Genomic DNA, 17,106 nt, shown 5'->3' with positions numbered 1-17,106 from the left:
ATGAGGTTTGAAGAGCTGCTAGAGCAGGTGGGCGGCTTTGGGCCTTTCCAACTGTGGAACACAGCCCTGCTGGCCCTGCCCCGGCTGCTGCTGCCCATGCACTTCCTCCTGCCCATCTTCCTGGCTGCCGTACCTGCCCACCGCTGTGCCCTGCCTGGTGCCCCCGACAACTTCAGCCACCAGGACGCATGGCTGGAGGCCCGCCTGCCCCGGGAGCCCGACGGCACCCTCAGCTCCTGCCTCTACTTCACCCACCCCCAGGCCCTCCCCAACACCACGTTGTGGGGAGCGGGTCAGAGCCCTGGGCAGCTGGAGGGCGAGCCTTCCACAATGCCCTGCCCTCAGGGCTGGGAGTACGACCGCTCCGAGTTCTCCTCCACCATCGCAACCGAGGTACATGAGCAGGAGACTGGGGGGCACGTGAGTGGGATGCGCCTGCCACTGCTCTGGGTGACTGCTCTGTGGGCGTTAGACACATTACCTTACCTTTTAGAGTCTCAGTTTACCTATTCGTAGATGCGCTCTATGAATTTAAAGCACTGAACTTAGTTCCTGGCTTGTAGTAAGGAGCCCATACACTGGAGCTATTGCCAGTTAGGAGATGATTAAGGCCGGGAAGGGCTAGGATGGCCCCGAGGAGCTGGGCAGAGAGTTGAGAAGAGTGTTTCGGCAGTAGAAGGAGGAGACACAACCGAGGCCTCCTTCTTTCCCTTCTTTTTGGCCCCAGGTCTGGGATTGACATAATCCATCTAGAGGTGAGTGCACATGGGGGTAGGGTCTCTCTAGAGAGGAGCAGACTTGCTGTCAAGGTCAAGACGCTCCATGGGAAGAAGCTGAGGCTGCCGAATTGGAGAGGGGCAAAGTCTCTTACCCCTCAAGTGGGAGTGAATAGTTGAGGGTTTATTACCTGACGTGGAGGTACCAAGATGGGACAGTTGACCTCAGGCGGTCCGAGAGTCTGGAGGCCGGGGTGGGGGGGCTGGTGCTAGCTAGAGAGGGTGGGTACCCATGAGAGGCCCCTCCCTGTCTCTCCCTGCAGTGGGATCTCGTGTGTGAGCAGAAAGGCCTGAACAAAGCCACGTCCACCTTCTTCTTTGCTGGTGTGCTTGTGGGGGCTGTGGCCTTCGGATATCTGTCTGACAGGTGGGGGGCAGTGGGGAGGGCAGTAAGGGAGCGGGGTGGGGAACCCTCTCCCACTAGTCGGGGTCTGGGCCAGGTCTCCCTGTGTCGCGGGACCTCCCCTCTACAGGGAACGGACCCTGCATGACCCCTGTGCAGGTTTGGGCGGCGCCGCCTACTGCTGGTGGCCTATGTGAGTTCCCTGGTGTTAGGCTTGGCGTCTGCAGCCTCGGTCAGTTACATCATGTTCGTCATCACCCGCACCCTCACTGGCACAGCTCTGGCTGGCTTCACCATCATCGTGATGCCACTGGGTGAGGCAGGCAAAGGATGGCCCAGAAGACTGGAGGGAGGCAGCCGTCAAGGGTGAGACTGAACTCATCTGGTCCTTGCTAACTGTCTTGCTATCTCCGGCCCCTGCCCTGGGCCCAGAACTGGAATGGCTGGACGTGGAACACCGCACCGTGGCAGGTGTCCTGAGCAGCATCTTCTGGACAGGGGGTACGATGCTGTTGGCACTGGTCGGGTACCTGATACGGGACTGGCGATGGCTTCTGCTGGCTGTCACCCTGCCTTGTGCCCCAGGCATCCTCAGCCTCTGGTGAGGATTGTGGGCAGCTCGGGAGTGGGAGATAGAGGAAGCCAGACATAGAGTTAATCAGAGGCAGAGATCCGAATACAGAGTGACTGAGACATGAAGAGAAAGAAAAAGTCAGTGACCGAGAAACACAGAGAGAGAGAGAGAGAGAGAGAGAGCAGCACAAAGATGACGACAGTGGGCATGAGAAGCAGAGAAACACAGAATAACGTAGTGAGAGACAGCAGAGAGACAGGAACAGAAGCAGTGAGAGATAGCAAGGAACAGAGACCAGGACTGAGGGGCAGATTCAGAGGGACAGACAGAGATGGCCGTGGGAATGACAAGAGAGACAAGGATGGAGAGAGAGGGCCAGCAGAGGGGTAGGGAGTCCAGGCAGGACAATAGGAAGCCAGGCAGGTGGGCATTTCGTTGTCTTCCAAAAATGAATGGGCTTTTGATGCCCCTCGGGGATTTCTGGATGTCTGTCTCTCCTTCATCCTATGCCCTCCTGTCACTTGTGGGAGAAGTAGGTGGCTGATGCTGGGGGCTGGGAATGAGACCCATCCTGTTGAAGAGAGAAGGGAATCCCAGGCTGTGGAGGACCTAAGCCCAGGCAAGGAAGTGTGGGAGGAGGTGGATTTTAAGTTGAACTTTAAAGGATGAATAAAAGTTTGTCAGGTGAGGAGGGTTTGAGAAGGAGAGAACATTCCAGGGTGAGGGGACCACACGAGCAAGAGCCTGGAGGCTGGCAGGCTGTGGTGTGTCCAGGAGGGAGATGGGACTTCGGGTGCTGACTCTGCCTGAAGGGCCTCCTGCTGTCCCCCAGGTGGGTGCCTGAGTCTGCGCGCTGGCTTCTGACCCAGGGCCGTGTGGAGGAGGCCCACGGGTACCTGCTTCGCTGTGCCAGGATCAATAGGCGGCCTGTGGGTGAAGACGGCCTGAGCCAGGAGGTGAGGGTGAATGTGTGTGTGTGTGTGTGTGTGTGTGTGTGTGTGTGTGGCTTGTGTCCAGTGTCCAGCCCCTTGCTGGGGCCCACTGAATGTGCAGGAAAAGCTCCTGGCGAAAGGAGGAGGAATAGAGACCCAGAGAGATCAGTGTGCCTAGCTAAGGCCCACAGCCAACTCTGATGTCACAAACTCTCCTCTCCCGCCAGGCCCTGAGCAAAGTGGCCACAAGTGAACGAGTGGTCCGAAGACCTTCGTACCTAGACCTGTTCCGGACCCCACGGCTCCGACATATCTCACTATGCTGCATGGTGATGTGGTGAGGAGGGGGAGGGTGGACAAAGAGGCAGACCCCAGAACAGTGCTGAGTGAGAGATGGAGGGGCAGGTGAGCTGTAACTGTGCAGGGCAGGACGACCAGCCTCTGGGGGAGATGGGGCTCTGGAAAATCACGAGATGGAGCAGGCATCAGAGGCAGGGTTCAAATTCAGGTGCTGCCACTTCCTTACTGTGAGATCTGGGACAGGTCACTTAACCCCAACCAAGCCTCAGAGCCCTTTCTGCAAAACAGGACGCTGTTAGTTCCCACCTCACAAAGTTGCTGTGAAGATTGGGTAAAGACGCTTTGGCCACTGGCACGCGCTGCACACTCGGGGGGCATTATGGGGACAGGGATGGTGGTGGGTAGAGGGCTCCGGAGGTGGGGGAGGTGGTCCCTCTAAAAGGCCAAGGCTCCCTAGGAAGAGAGGACAACGGGGGTTAAGAGGAAGGCCCCTGAGAGGCATCGCGACCCCTTTCAGGTTTGGAGTGAATTTCTCCTATTATGGCCTGAGCCTGAACCTGTCGGGGCTGGGGCTGAACGTGTACCAAGTGCAGCTGCTGTTCGGGGCCGTGGAGGTGCCCTCCAAGCTGCTGGTCTACGTGTTGGTGCGCCGCGCGGGACGCCGTCTCACGCAGGCAGGAACGCTGCTCGGCACCGCCCTTGCTTTGGGTGGCAGACTGCTGGTGACCTCGGGTGAGCCCCACCCGGAGGCCCCGCCCCCTGGCCCAGAGCTCCTGCCCTCCCCTGCCCACCACCAGAGGCCCCTACTCCAAGCCCTCGTTTGGGGAACCTCCCACCCTGGGAGTTCTAGATCTCGCCCAAGGTCTGCTCACTGCCTGAACCCCTTTTCCTCCAGAGATGGGGTCTTGGAGCACCGCCCTGGCAGTGATTGGGAAAGGTTTTTCTGAAGCTGCCTTCACCGTTGTCTTTCTGTTCACATCGGAGTTGTACCCTACGGTGCTCAGGTGAGGGGAGCCGCTGCCAACATGGCAAGGTCTGTGGGTGCTGACCCTCTTCCTTCCACGTCACCCTACTGTTGGAATGGGTGTCCCATCCTCTGCTGGCTTGGGGGTCCCTGGCCTGGGGACAGGTGGGAAGACCACCTAAAAGAAGCCTCAGCTCTCTTAGCCATCTGGGCAGAAGAGCCCAGGATGGGAGGCATGACCTTAAGTAGGTGTGAACACCTTCCCCTTCCCCTGTCCTCTCTCTGAACAGACAGACAGGGATGGGGCTGACTGCACTGGTGGGCCGGCTGGGGGGCTCTTTGGCCCCACTGGTGGCCTTGCTGGATGGAGTATGGCCGCCACTGCCCACGCTCGCGTACGCGGGGATCACCCTACTGGCTGCCTGCATTGTCCTCCTGCTACCAGAGACGAAGCAGGCACAGCTGCCAGAGACCATCCAGGACGTGGAGAGGAGGTGTGTGCACAGAACTATGTGTGTCTGCGTGAGCACACGCATGTGGGAATGGGTGCTCAGGTACCTGACACCTGACACCAGGTCTTTAGAGAAGACCTGTCTGTACGTTGTGTATGTGTGCATGGGTGTACGCCCTGAGCTATGTACACTGCATGTGTAAAAGTATACATGAGTCCATATATGTGTGTGTACGCGGGTGTCCAAGACTGTCCAGGAGGAGGTGGATGTGTGCACGCTCAAGTATGTCTGTACATCAGGGATGCGTACGAGCATGTGTGGGAGTCACTTGAGGGAGTACATGTTTGTTTACCAGCAGTTGGGGAGAGGCGTAGGCCAGCCGTGATGGGGCAGGCTTGGGTGGTAGGCCAGGGGGCGAAATCCCCCCATTGCTCATGACTCCTTCTTCCCCAGTGCCCTGTCCAGGCTTCAGGAGGAAGAGATGCCCATGAAGCAGGTCCAGAACTGAGTGGCATCAGGGGCAGGCCCTCCACAGAAGTTCTGCCGCAGGGGATGGAAGATCAGAAGGGCAGGCCCTGTGTCTGGGGCTAGGGGCATCAAGTCCCCTGCCCAGGACTGGAGTTGCCAGCAGTGCCCCCTTGTCTGTGCTCATCCAGCCTTGACTATTTGGCCTCCAGCAACTGGGCAGCTTCCTAGAATGCAGCAGGCTGCTGGGTAATTCTGGTACCCCTCTCAGGGCTGGGGGAATTCTGTAAATAAAGGTGCCCCATGGGTTTGGGGCAGCAGTGAGGAACTGTGGGATGAGCCCTGGATGGGAAGCAAGAGTCTGGCCCTGGGTTCTAATTCCAACTTTGCCATGGATTTGCTGTGTGATCTTGGGCATGTGGCTTTCCCTCTCTGGGCTTCAGTCTCTTCCTCTCTCAGATGGATAATGAAGCCTCTTAGCAGACCTCACCACAGGACCTATCTGTTGTGCTCAAATGAGATGCTGAATCATGTGCTTCTCCTAGAGATGGTGCTAAAGAAGGAATTGCCATATGATGACTAGTGGCACCAACCAACAGGGCCGGTGGGCATGCCGTCCACTCACTGTGTGGTGCTAGGAACTGTCCAGGAAGAGGGTGACAGGAGAACAGAGCTCTTTGTTCCCATGGCCGGCCCTGTCCCTCCCAGGTGGTTTGCAGGGTAATGCATCCCCCCTCCCCACACCTCCCACCCTCCAACCCATTGTTTTAGGCCTCATGCCCAAAGAAGAGTTGAAAGCATGGGAGCCAACGTTTTATTGGAGAAGCCAAAATAAACATGTTTTTTAAGTGCCTGGAAGTTATAGAATTTGCTAGGGAAAGGGATTGGGAAGGCCAGGAGGCTACCCTTTAAAATGTGGTCGCCTAGGTCCCCTGAGCAGATAGGAATGGGAAAGGGAGGACTTGGCAGAGAAAGTCTAGACCCCCTGGTCTACCGTAGAGCCTAGGCCCAGGCCACCTGAAGCCCACCTTCCCCCCGTGGGACTGAAGAATTCTGTAGCTCCCAGTAGGACCATGGAGGGAACGGTGTGAGGTCCGAGTTAGAGTGACCTCTCCTGTAAGCACCTCATTTGGATTTTATCTCCACAGGGTCATAGATGTAGCAGCCCACATCACCAATGTTCACACCTGAGAGAGAGAGAGCCCCATCACCAAGGGCCCCCATGCTGGGGGGTGTTGGGCTGAGGGATGAAAGGAATTGGGAGCGGTCGAGGTTGCGTTGGACCACGGGGCAAGTTGTACACACATTCCCACAGACCCACATGCCATTAGGGCCTCTGTCTGGGGTGCAGCTGCCCACCTTTGGGGCCAAACAGGTAGCCGTAGCAAGGAATGTGGCAGTAGGGGACGCCATCATGCTGGGACATAGAGAGAAAGAGAGCCGTCTCAGCTGGGCTTGCCATCTCCAGCCTCCCTCCTCACGACATAACCAGCCATCCCTGCCCTGTTCACCTCAGCATGACTCCCAGCAGTAAGGGTCTTCCGGCAGCGCTGGCACCTCAGACAGGGTCGGTGCCAATTTCTGCCCAAAGACATCACCTTCTCAGCTGGTGGTGGAGAGAGCTGGTAGTTCTAGGGGCAGGGCAAGGAGACCTGCCTGCTTTGCACCACCTCCCTACACTTAGGTGCCCTGCCTCTGGCCCCCTCCCCAAGCTTTCCACGATCACTTACCAAAATAGACGGGTTCTTCACAGCCAGGGCACAGCGAAGTCTCCCCAGTGAATGTCTTCATGTGGGGAGGGCCTTTAAGGGGAAGAGGCCCTGGCTAGGGCTGAGGTGGGGGCCAGGCCTAAGCAGGGCCCACCAGCACTGGCCCGCACATGGCTTCTTCCAAAAGCCATGCTCATCCCAGAGCCCCTCCTCCCCCCCAGGTGGCCAGGAGTCTGCTTTCTTGGGCAGAGCTGAGTCTCCGATGAGCCCACCTCCCGCCGCATCTCCGTCTGCAGGAGGGATCACCTACTTCTTCTCCTCCCAGGGGCTCAGGCGCCCACCATCCCAGCCTTGTCAGCAACCCAATCCTCAGGAAACCTGAGCTGATACAGGAGCTGGCCAGGGCATGGGTGTCGGGTGTTGGGGAGCATGGTGTCATTGCCCACAGGGGATGGGAGGGAGGAACAGGGAGAGGGGACAAGCGGAAGAATATGAGGGGCTGGCGCTGTCTCAATGACCCCTCACTCCTACGTTTTTCTTTCCGTGGCCTTGGCCTGAGAGAGGCCTGAATTCCAGGTCAGCTTTGCCTCTGACTAGCTGTGTGACTGCACAAGGCCACATGCTCCCTCTAAACTTTGCTGTCCTCACTTGTAAAATGGGGACGATAATGCCATCTACCCAATTTACCTCTTAACTCAGCAGCTGACATAAGGAATCCCTCCCCTCCAAATAAAAAGTGCCATGGACAAAAGAGGACCCTGCCACGAGGCTGCAGGAACGTGAGGCAGAGGCCTAGGTGGGAGACTGCCACCTGGTCCTACCCTTTGTTCCAGCCTGGGGATGAGGAGTAGCTGGGGCCCAACTTCACTTACTTTTCTTGCCCTGGGGGAGGCCAGTCCTGGGCCTGGGGGGGCTAAAGCTGCTGGGGCTGAGGGGAGTGGTGCTGGCAGAGGCGGGACTGGGGGAGTTGTAGAGGTAGGAGCCCACACCACCAATGTTCACCCCTGCAGAGAAAACAGGGGCGGTCAGGCCTGAGTCTCCAGCTCCCGGCCACAAGGAAGGTGCTGCTGTCCCCTGGCCTGGTACTTACCCCTGGGTCCAAAGAGAGCCCCGTAGCATGGCTTGTGGCAATATGGCCTCCCGTTGTGCTAGGCACGAGCAGAGGAAAGAGGGTTGCTCAGGGCTAAAGCAGGGGTTGCCAGGTGTGTCTGGCCGCTGGCGGGGGCTGGTGGGGCTGGGAGGCCTGGAGGGTGAGCTGGCATGCTAGAACCGCCACTGTGGACAGGAGAAAGGGCCACAGCAGGCCAGAAAACTGCGCTGCTTCTCTCCCCTCTCCGCCCCGCCCAAAGGCACAACCAGCACAATTCAGGCGTCCCGAGTCCTGGCTGCTGTGGGGCACTCTGGGTAGGTGGTCTTGGTAGCTGACTGCTGACGTTGCCTTTGGTGAGCCTCCTGAGCTGAAATTGGGGCTTGGTGCTTGCAGAACAGGGACACACACAGGGCTGCGCGCCCTGGCCAGGCCTCACCTCTGCATGCCCTCCTGGGGAAAGGACGCTGTGGCAGCGCTCACATTTCAGGCAGAAGCGATGCCAGTTCTTGCCCAGGGAGCTCACCTTCTCCGCTGTGGGGGACAAGGTGGAACCGGGCTGGGGGGAGCTAGGCCAAGCAGCGGGCGCCCCCATCCCCCTCCTTATCCCCGCCCGCGCTGCTTCCTAAAGACCACGAGGAGGGTCTCCCAGAGGCCAGTTCCAACCCGCCCGAGTGCCCTGCTCCCCAGAGGTGGAAAGGGGGTCTGAGACCACACAGTCGCCAGCTCCTCGCGTCCTCAGGGGACGCCCCATCTCCCCCTCCCTCCTCAGCCCGGGCCTCACCGAAGAAAACGGGTTGCTGGCAACGCGGGCAGGTCCAGCTCATGGCTCCGCGCAGGGAAGCTGGCGCCGCACACAGTAGGCACCACCTAGGGGGCTCCGTTCCCGCCCCCTTCGCTGGCCCCTCCCACGGTTCAGCTCATTGGACTCATTGGAGGCTCATTGGAGCCTCATTGGGCTGAATCCGAGGCTCCGAGGCTCCTATTGGCCGCCAGAAATTTAGAACCACCCCACCTGAGAGATGGTTACTTCCAAAATTAAAGCCTCGGACCTGTGGAGAGGAGAGAGGGACTTGAAGCCAGACTGGAAAGGAAGATGGCAATGAAGACGCCTGCAAGGGTGGCACTAGTTTCTGGCTTGGTACAAAGAGAACTGTCCAGAGTGTAGATGCCATGAAAACACTATTATTTCCTCAAAGTGAAGGTTCAGGCATTCTTTGAAATGGTTTAATTCAGCCTTCACAGGTGGTTAAGAGCAGTGGAATTTGGACTGCATCTCTGCTATCTACTCTTTGGCTTCAGGCAAATAACTTAAGTTCCTTCTGCATCCGTTTTATTTGTACAATAAGTATGAGGACACATCTCTACCTCATAAGATTGTTGTGGAAACTAGGAAAGTTAATATATGCAAAGTGCCCAAACAGTGCTTGGCACATAACTGCTATATAACTGCTATCATTATGATGGATTCCATAATGAACTCAAGACTCTGTTTGGAGCCTCAAAACCGGTCTAGATACAATGGTTTGCTTGTGAGGGGTGCCTGGGTGGCTCAGTCAGTTAAGCGCTGGACTCTTGATTTTAGCCCAGGTCATTATCCCAGGGTGGTGAGATGGAGCCCTGCGTTGGGCTCTGCAATGACAGTGAGGCCTGCTAGGGATTCTCTCTCTTCCTTTCTTTCTGCCCCTTCCCTGCTCTCTCTCTCTCTCTCTCAACTTAAAAACAACAAATGTTTGCTTGTGAAGTTCTTATGCTTTTTTTAAAAAAGGATTTTAAAGTAATCTCTACAGCCAATGTGGGGCTCTAATGCACAATCCCAAGATCAAGAGTTGCATGCTCTTCCCATTGAGCCAGCTGGGCTTTATAATGCTTATTACATTTAAAGGTATAATTCAGACACTAATTACATATTCCTAATTTCATTTTAAGATGTTTTAATATTTGTTAAAAGTAGCCCAGCAGTGCTTCAAAGGACACTTCAAGAAAATCCAGAGAATGGGAGAAAATATTTGCAAATATGTATCTGATCAGATCTAGTAATCAGAATATATAAAGGACTCTCACAACTCAACAACAAAAAGACAATCCAATTTAAGGTGCCTGGATGGCTCAGTCAGTTGAGTGTCCAACTCTTGGTTTGGGCTCAGGTCATGATCTCACGGTTTGTGAGTTTGAGCCCCGCATAGGGCTCTGCACTGACAGCGCAGAGCCTGCTTGAGACTTTCTCTTTCCCATTCTCTCTGCCCCTCCCCGCCTCATTCTCTCTCTCAAAATAAATAAATTAAAAAAGACAACCCAATTTAAAAATGGGCAAAGAGGGGCGCCTGGGTGGCTTAGTCGGTTAAGCGTCCGACTTTCGCTTAGGTCATGATTTCGCGGTTCGTGGGTTCGAGCCCCGCGTCGGGCTCTGTGCTGACTGCCAGCTCAGAGCCTGGAGCCTGTTTCAGTCTGTGACTCCCTCTCTCTCTGACCCTCCCCTGCTCACGCTGTCTCTCTCTCTCTCCTAGAAATAAAAAACATTTTAAAAAATGGGCAAAGAATTTGAATAGACATTTTTCTAAAGAAGACATACAAATGGCCAACAAGCACATGAAAAGATGCTCAACATCATTAGTTATTAGGGAAACGAAAATCAGGGTCACAATGAGGTATCGTTTTAGACCTATTAGAATGGGTATAATAAAAAAGAGTAATAACAAGTGCTAGGGAGGATGTCAGAACTGGATTGCTCATATGCTGTTGATAGAGAATGTAAAATAGTGCTGCCCTGTGAAAAACATTCTGGCAATTCCTTGAAAGGTTAGAGAGAGTTACCATAGGACCCAGCAACTGCAATCCTAGGTATATGCCCAAGAGAAATTAAAGCATATGTCCACACAAAAATCTGTACATGATTGTTCATCATACTGCTATTCACAATAGCCAAAAGCCTATCAGCTGATAAACAATGTGGTAAATCTGTGATAGAATGAGTCAGCCATAAAAAGGAATGAGTACTGATGCATGCTATAACGTGGATGAACTCATAAAAACATGTTAAATGAAAGAAGCCAGACACATAGCACCACATATTGTATGATTCCATTTGTATAAAATGTCCAGAATAGGAAAATCCATTAAGACAGTAAGTGGATTAGTGGTTCCTAGGGATTTCAGGGTGGAACGATTGGGTATATTTGCTAATGGGTATGAGGTCTTTTTATGGAGAGATGAAAACAATCTGGAATTAGTGGTGACAGGTGCACAAACTCATGAATATACTAAAAATAAATGAATTGTATACCTTAGAAAGGTGAACTTTATGGTATGTGAATAATTTCTCAATAATAATGCCTGAAGAGAACTTATTTTTTTTTTAAGGTAGCTCAGAGGGGCACCTGGGTGACTTAGTCAGTTAAGCGTCTGACTTTGGCTTGGGTCATGATCTCACGGTTCTGGAGTTTGAGCCCTGCATCGGGGTCTGTACTGATAGCTCGGAGCTTGGAGCCTGCTTCAGATTCTGTGTCTCCCTCTCTCTCCAGCCCTCCCCTGATTGTGGTCTCAAAAATAAATGAACATTAAAAAATAAAAATAAATAAAAACGTAGCTCAGCAAGTGAGGGGCAGGAAAGAGAGCTGATTACTGTGTGCCAGTGCCCCAACAGAGAAAAGAACACCTCGATGAAGTATTAGGTGGTGAAATGGACTTTTCTGGAATAAGCTCCTTTGTTTTGTCAAGTCAGCTCAGACACAGCTGAAGAGGACATGGGCTAAAGTTATCCTTCAGCTGTAGTGCTCTGCCCTGCTGGGCGAGAGGAGTTTATGTCTCAGGAGTCAGAGACTCCCTCTGGACTTTAGTTCCCTCAACTGGGCAATGGAATGGGACTGGTGTCTATGAACTTGCACTTGACACTCCTGTTTCCTCACTTGTCTCCATCAGTACTTTTTGCTTAGAACACTTGTTTTATCCTCCTTGTTGACTTCTAAAGGTGGAAGGCTGTACACTGTGAAAACAAACTTTTCTATACATTCTCATTATTTCTTGTTTTGGGAACTATTTCAAGATCCTTAGTTTAAAAAAATTTTTTTAATGTTTATTTTTGAGAGAGAGGAAGACAGAGTACAAGCAGAGGAGGGACAGAGGAAGAGACAGAATCTGAAGCAGACTCCTGGCTGTCAGCACAGAACCCGATGTGGGGCTCAAACTGACGAACCGAACCGTGAGATCGTGACCTGAGCTAAAGTAGGACACTTAACCAGCTGAGCCACCCAGCTGCCCTTAGAGTTTTATAACTTTCTTGATGGGCTTCTTTTTACAAGCTTACAAAATATTAGTTTCAGTCTCCACTGATATTTACTCATGTTTTTGCCCCTCTCGTTCATTTCTTCTTAAAGAAGGCAGCTTGAGGTTCATTGCTTTTTGTTCTCTATGGTTCTCACGGAGGTCCCACTTCAGGAGGTTGGGAGGACTTCATTGTAGTTATTCTTAGATATTGTATGTATTCTCCTTTAGGAAAGTTAGCTTCATTTTCCCAAGGATCTATCCTTAGAATTTTCAGAGCAATCCTTTCCCAAGGCGCTGCAGCTCTTTGCGCAGGATCCCCTTGGACACACGCCTCAGCCTCCGAGAAAGGTCATCTTTACGCTTTGCATCCAGCACAGGGCCCCGCACAAAGAAACAAGCTTTGGAGTGTGAGCACCATGCTGCTTTCACACAACTTGCACTGAGTCAGTGGGGCAGGTGCTTTGCTGCTCCTCTCTTCTGTGGCCTTCCGGTATTGTGTGGCCATAACAAACACAGTATGCCTTGTCTTTTCTATTTCAGTGCTTAGCAAAGACTGGTTGAGGCTCCTCCTTTCCAAATATTGGCCATCCATTCGTATGTACAGCAAATCACAGTACTCCACTCTCTTCTTTCTTGCCTGGCTTCTATTATTCTGTCTCCAAGAGTCTTTATAAAATATGTTAACAGGGAAAATGAACACTTCTTGTAGAAATGCACTTGTTTTACTGACGACGGCTGTTTTGAATACTTTGTGTGACTAAAGCCTCCAAAGTGATATTTTAACAAATACCACACATGGCTAAGTCCAGTTGAGGGGAGGTATTAAGTCAGTTGTCAGGGTGGAGTTTGTGTCATCTAAGAGGCAGGCCCCTCCTTCATAAAGATGAATGTGCATTACCCCCTACGTTTTCCCTGCACAGACCTGTCACAGTATCTGTATACTTGTGTTACACTTATTTACTTGTGACTGAGACTCATCTGTGTATCTATATCACCAAGTGTAGTGTGGCTGCTCACTAAATGATAGTCACTATTATTGTTTTTTAAGATTTTAGAGTCATCTCTACACACAACCTAGAGATCAGGGCACGCTCCACTGACTGAGCCAGCCAGGCACACCATTTGCCCACATCTATCACTAACACTTACTTTTTACTTCCTGTTTTTAAGGTCTATTGTTGGGTCCATATATGTTTTAGGATTGTTGTGTTTCTTCATGAATTGACCCTTTTATTGTTGTTTTGAAGCTGAAGAAACCAGCTTTTTAACTCTAGGTGGTGGTGAAGGTAACAGCCTCAAACACCTGAGGGCTGCCGCGTGGACAAGGCATTCGCGGTACTACTGAGACCCCTGGAGAGAGGTCACAGGGAAGCAGATTTGGATTCTGTCCACGTAAAGAACCTTTTTACAGAGTCCAAACATCCAAACATGAGCGGATGTTTCAGACAGTAGTAAGCTTCCTGTCTCTGGATGTTATAAATAACGCTGGACAATAAACCAACTGATTGCCAGTGTTGCAGAAGGGATGCAAGCATCACACACAGGCAGACCTTTAAAGTTTCTTCACAATTTGACAGTACAGTATAGGATTCTGTAAGTCTAGTCCCCAAGAAGTGTGTAAAATTTGTTAGCACAGGGTGCTGTTAACATGGTGACAGCTACTACCCATGAAGTACCAGTCGCAGGCACTGTACCTGTTGTTCCTGATCCTACAACAGCTTGACGAGGGGGTTAAATCCTACATTTTCAATTGTACATAAAAGGAAAGTAGCTTGGAGAGGTTAAAGGTTTGTTCAAATCATACAGACCAAGACCCTCAAGCTCATACTCTTTCCACCCTCTGCTCCTAAGCATGGTTTCTGCTAAGCTGCCCATGTGTTTCAGTCTGAAAAGATCCTATACTTGTCTGCACAGCACCTCTGTACTTAAAGAGGATCTATCCAGGTAAATAATGGGTTGCAAGAGACAGGAAAATATTAAAACTTTCCCATGGCTTCGCAGTCCCCTCAAGGTAAAGTTTTTAACTTGGCTCCAAGGCCTTACACCTTTCCAGCTATAGCCATTTTTCCTGTTTCTCCCTCCAACCATACTAAATGAGCTTCTTAAACCTACCAAATTCCTTCCTGCCTCAGGACCTTTGCAAATGCTATCTCTTTTCTGGGAACTTGCTCCCTCAATATCTTCACCTCACTAATTCCTGCCTAACTGTAGGTCCCCCTCACCTACTCAATAACAGGCTACTGGCCTTAGGCACTCTCTCCTACAGTATCCTGTGCTGGAGGGCCAAGGGGGAGGGGCGTGTACAATTGATGATAACTGTGTTTTCCCTGCTTGAAAACTCAACCGCACAAGGAAAAAAAGGCAAATGGAGACTCATGATAAAGGGAGAGTAAAATAGGTCTGACAACTTCCTGCCCACCTCCCCCACTCCAGTCTAGGCTCTGTCTATCCCATTAGTTTATGAGCTCCAAAAGGGCACGGACCAGGAATGCTTTGTCAACCACTGTGTATGCTTCCAATGCCTTGCTCAGTCTCTGGTACGCAGTGCTCAATAAATATTTGTTGGTGAAAGAATGTTAAATGTTACATACAAGTCTCCCTCAAAAATGGGTAGATGAGGGCTAGTAAAGAGATGTGGAGTTAGGAGGGGATTGGTAGGAGTTGAGAGTTTTGGTACAACAAAAGCCCTGGAGCAAGTGGAGCTTAAGTGCCTAGGATTAAGACCTCAGGGGTCTCTCAACATTCATGAGGATCAGTGTGTATGATGCAAACCAGAATGATTTAAACTGATCCTGATTATAAATACTAGGTAACTAATAAAATGAGAACTGAAAATCTGCTTTGGCAGCAAACCAGTCCCACTAATTACAGTCATTCACAAGAACTTACTAATTAAGCTTAACTAGTACATAGCACAATTATGTCTATCATTAAAGATATGGCAAATGAATGTGGTAAAGTGTTATGTAAACTGTAAAGCACCTTACAAATATGGCTGCTATAATATGTCAGGCTGGCATTGCAGTGGGTTTTGATTACAACTATAAAGTCCACTTATTTTATATCTTTGTAGACTTGTTCAAGCATATGACCATATACTTGACTTTTAAAGCATTATTAAAAACCTTGTTCCTAGATGACTCTTGAAAAGTTCACTCAGTTCTGGCATGTTAATGAAAAATTAGTCTTACCTCTTGATCACTGTGTTTCTTAACCTTTATTACCCATAACCTGTGTTCTCTCTCTTCTGAATATCCCCTCCAACCAGTAAACTTTGTCATTTATATTACTTAAAAAAAAAAAAAAAAACATACACACAAAACAAAAACAGACTGAAATGCTTTCTTAAAAACACACCAGCAAGTCTGTTTGACCTTTCCCCTGTGTCCCACTTGCCATTACATGTACCTGTTGAGAGCACCCTGTACATAGCTACTTGTGGTTAGCTGCTTAGGGTTATTAAGTGAGCTAGATTTTGTGATTCAGTGGGATCAGCAGGAGCTAATACACAATCAATATTGTAGGAAAGGACCCTCTGATCCTTTACCATGGTTGCCTTCAACTTATGCTCATGAAGAAATCAACAAGAGCTTCAAATGGTGGTTTTCCATACAAAGATGAATTTGGTTTCTCAAATTTCACTTGGAAATGTATATTTCATCTCAAAGTACATAAAAATAACTACATCCAACTAATTTGCAGCATGAAAAATGTATTTATATGCTGGAAACAGAAGAAAACAAGAAGAGTGAAACTTGGCAGTCAGCTTGCTTACAGACGTGATGGTTCATCAGCAACTTCCTCATCTAAGGTGTGGGGGGTAATTTTTTACAATATACAAGAACAGTCCTTCCAGGTCATGAGACCATGTTATTGAAACTAAAATAGTTTAATCTTAAGAATTCAGAAAAATGCAAATGCTTACCTTTTAACAGAGGAGTTTCTCAGTTCCTCTATGAAACTCAAAATCACAGAATCAGGAGTCAAGTCCCAGGCTCTTCCCACTCCAAAATGATTGGGCTTTTCCCCTTCTTCTCTGGAGCTTTTGGAAGAGGCAGAGCTAGAACATCTTTATTCATAATCTCTTAACCACCACATCCCTCCACCAAGGATAGAGCAGTAATTATCAGTATCTTGTGGGGACAAGAACTTGAGCATCCATCTTGTGATAAAAAGCCACAAAGGGAAAGGTTACAAAAACAAAGGCAGCACTGAATCTTTGCAGCTCTATTGAGGACATTTTATTTTCTACTTAGAAGCATCTCCTTTGGGGGCACCTCAGTGGCTCAGTCAGTTAAGCATTCGACTACTGATTTCGGCTCAGGTCATGACCTCACGATTTGTGGGTTCTAGCCTCATATCAGGCTCTCCACTGACAGCACAGTGGGATGCTGTCTCTCTCTCTCTCTGCTGCTTCCCCACTCATGATCTCTCTCCCTCTCTCTCAAAAAATGGGTAAACATTAAAAAAAAAAAAAGCATTTCCTTTGAAGAATCTCATCTCCCCCCATTTCACATGAATTCAACTTAGTCTAGATTGTTTTGTAGGGCAGACCCTGCCTTTCACGGTGAGCATATTATAAGCAGGGCCTGGTGTGAGTACTCCATCTACCTGGCCATAGTAAGGGATGTTCAGGGATATGAATGTGGATGAAGTCACACTCATCTTCATCCCAGAGACTTTTTGGTGTTATTAGAAAAAATACACTTTTGGGGCATCTGGGTGGCTCAGTCGGTTAAGCGTCCAACTTTAGCTTAGGTCATGATCTCACAGTTCATGGGTTTGAGCCCCGCATTGGGCTCTGTGCTGACTGCCAGCTCAGAGCCTGGAGCCTGTTCCATATTCTGTCTCCCTTTCTCTCTGACCCTCCCCTGCTCACGCTGTCTCTCTCTCTCTCAGAAATAAATAAAACATTGAAAAGAAAAAAGAAAAAATACACTTTTCATCTTCTAGATGGAAACCTATAAGGACCATGACAGCTTGAGACTGTAGGGGCTATTTTGCCCCTGAGTGAAGAGAAAATGAGCAAAGCTCATTTCCTAAGCAAAGCTGAGGGAAAGGGGAAGAGAGGGTCCTAATGACATCTCTGATCTCCTGGATATAACTCTGCCCCAGTTTCCTGTTACCAAATAATAAATTATCCCCTATCCATTTTTTCTTAAGCTTGTTTGAGTTAGGTTTCTATTACAACCAAGAGTCCTAATTATTACAACATGCATTTTTATACAGGTAGAAGTGCTT

General features: G+C 50.3%; 2 protein-coding genes across 5 annotated transcripts; one reads left to right on the top strand and one right to left on the bottom strand.

Annotated features, from left to right (window-relative positions):
- Positions 1 to 5,659, top strand: SLC22A7 (solute carrier family 22 member 7). The gene is made up of 10 exons (XM_039231114.1): positions 1 to 393; positions 1,040 to 1,143; positions 1,279 to 1,433; positions 1,552 to 1,720; positions 2,526 to 2,649; positions 2,853 to 2,962; positions 3,443 to 3,657; positions 3,821 to 3,929; positions 4,180 to 4,383; positions 4,795 to 5,659. The coding sequence occupies exons 1-10, from the start codon at positions 1 to 3 to the stop codon at positions 4,847 to 4,849; spliced, it is 1,638 nt and encodes a 545-aa protein (XP_039087045.1). The 3' UTR covers positions 4,850 to 5,659.
- CRIP3 (cysteine rich protein 3) lies at positions 5,607 to 15,939 on the bottom strand. Of its 4 annotated transcripts, XM_039231110.1 has the most exons (9): positions 15,791 to 15,939; positions 8,387 to 8,654; positions 8,042 to 8,136; positions 7,606 to 7,663; positions 7,388 to 7,519; positions 6,537 to 6,608; positions 6,318 to 6,412; positions 6,166 to 6,223; positions 5,607 to 5,993 (listed from the first exon to the last, which is right to left on the bottom strand). In XM_039231110.1, exons 2-9 carry the CDS (start codon positions 8,427 to 8,429, stop codon positions 5,932 to 5,934), a joined length of 615 nt encoding a protein of 204 aa, XP_039087041.1. In that variant the 5' UTR covers positions 8,430 to 8,654; positions 15,791 to 15,939; the 3' UTR covers positions 5,607 to 5,931. The 4 variants fall into 4 exon arrangements, with proteins under 4 accessions (XP_039087041.1, XP_039087043.1, XP_039087044.1 ...); XM_039231112.1 differs by lacking the exons at positions 7,388 to 7,519; positions 7,606 to 7,663; positions 8,387 to 8,654; positions 15,791 to 15,939 and having other exon boundaries at positions 6,537 to 6,636; positions 8,042 to 8,074; XM_039231113.1 differs by lacking the exons at positions 7,388 to 7,519; positions 7,606 to 7,663; positions 8,387 to 8,654; positions 15,791 to 15,939 and having other exon boundaries at positions 8,042 to 8,067.
- Positions 15,940 to 17,106: the final 1,167 nt, after the last annotated feature.

Source organism: Hyaena hyaena, unplaced genomic scaffold (genome assembly GCF_003009895.1).
Source record: "Hyaena hyaena isolate Hyena2069 unplaced genomic scaffold, ASM300989v1 scaffold_55, whole genome shotgun sequence".
Taxonomy (NCBI): Eukaryota; Metazoa; Chordata; class Mammalia; order Carnivora; family Hyaenidae; genus Hyaena; species Hyaena hyaena.
The sequence above is the reverse complement of the archived record's forward strand: the minus strand, read 5'-3'. Positions and strand labels throughout refer to the sequence as shown.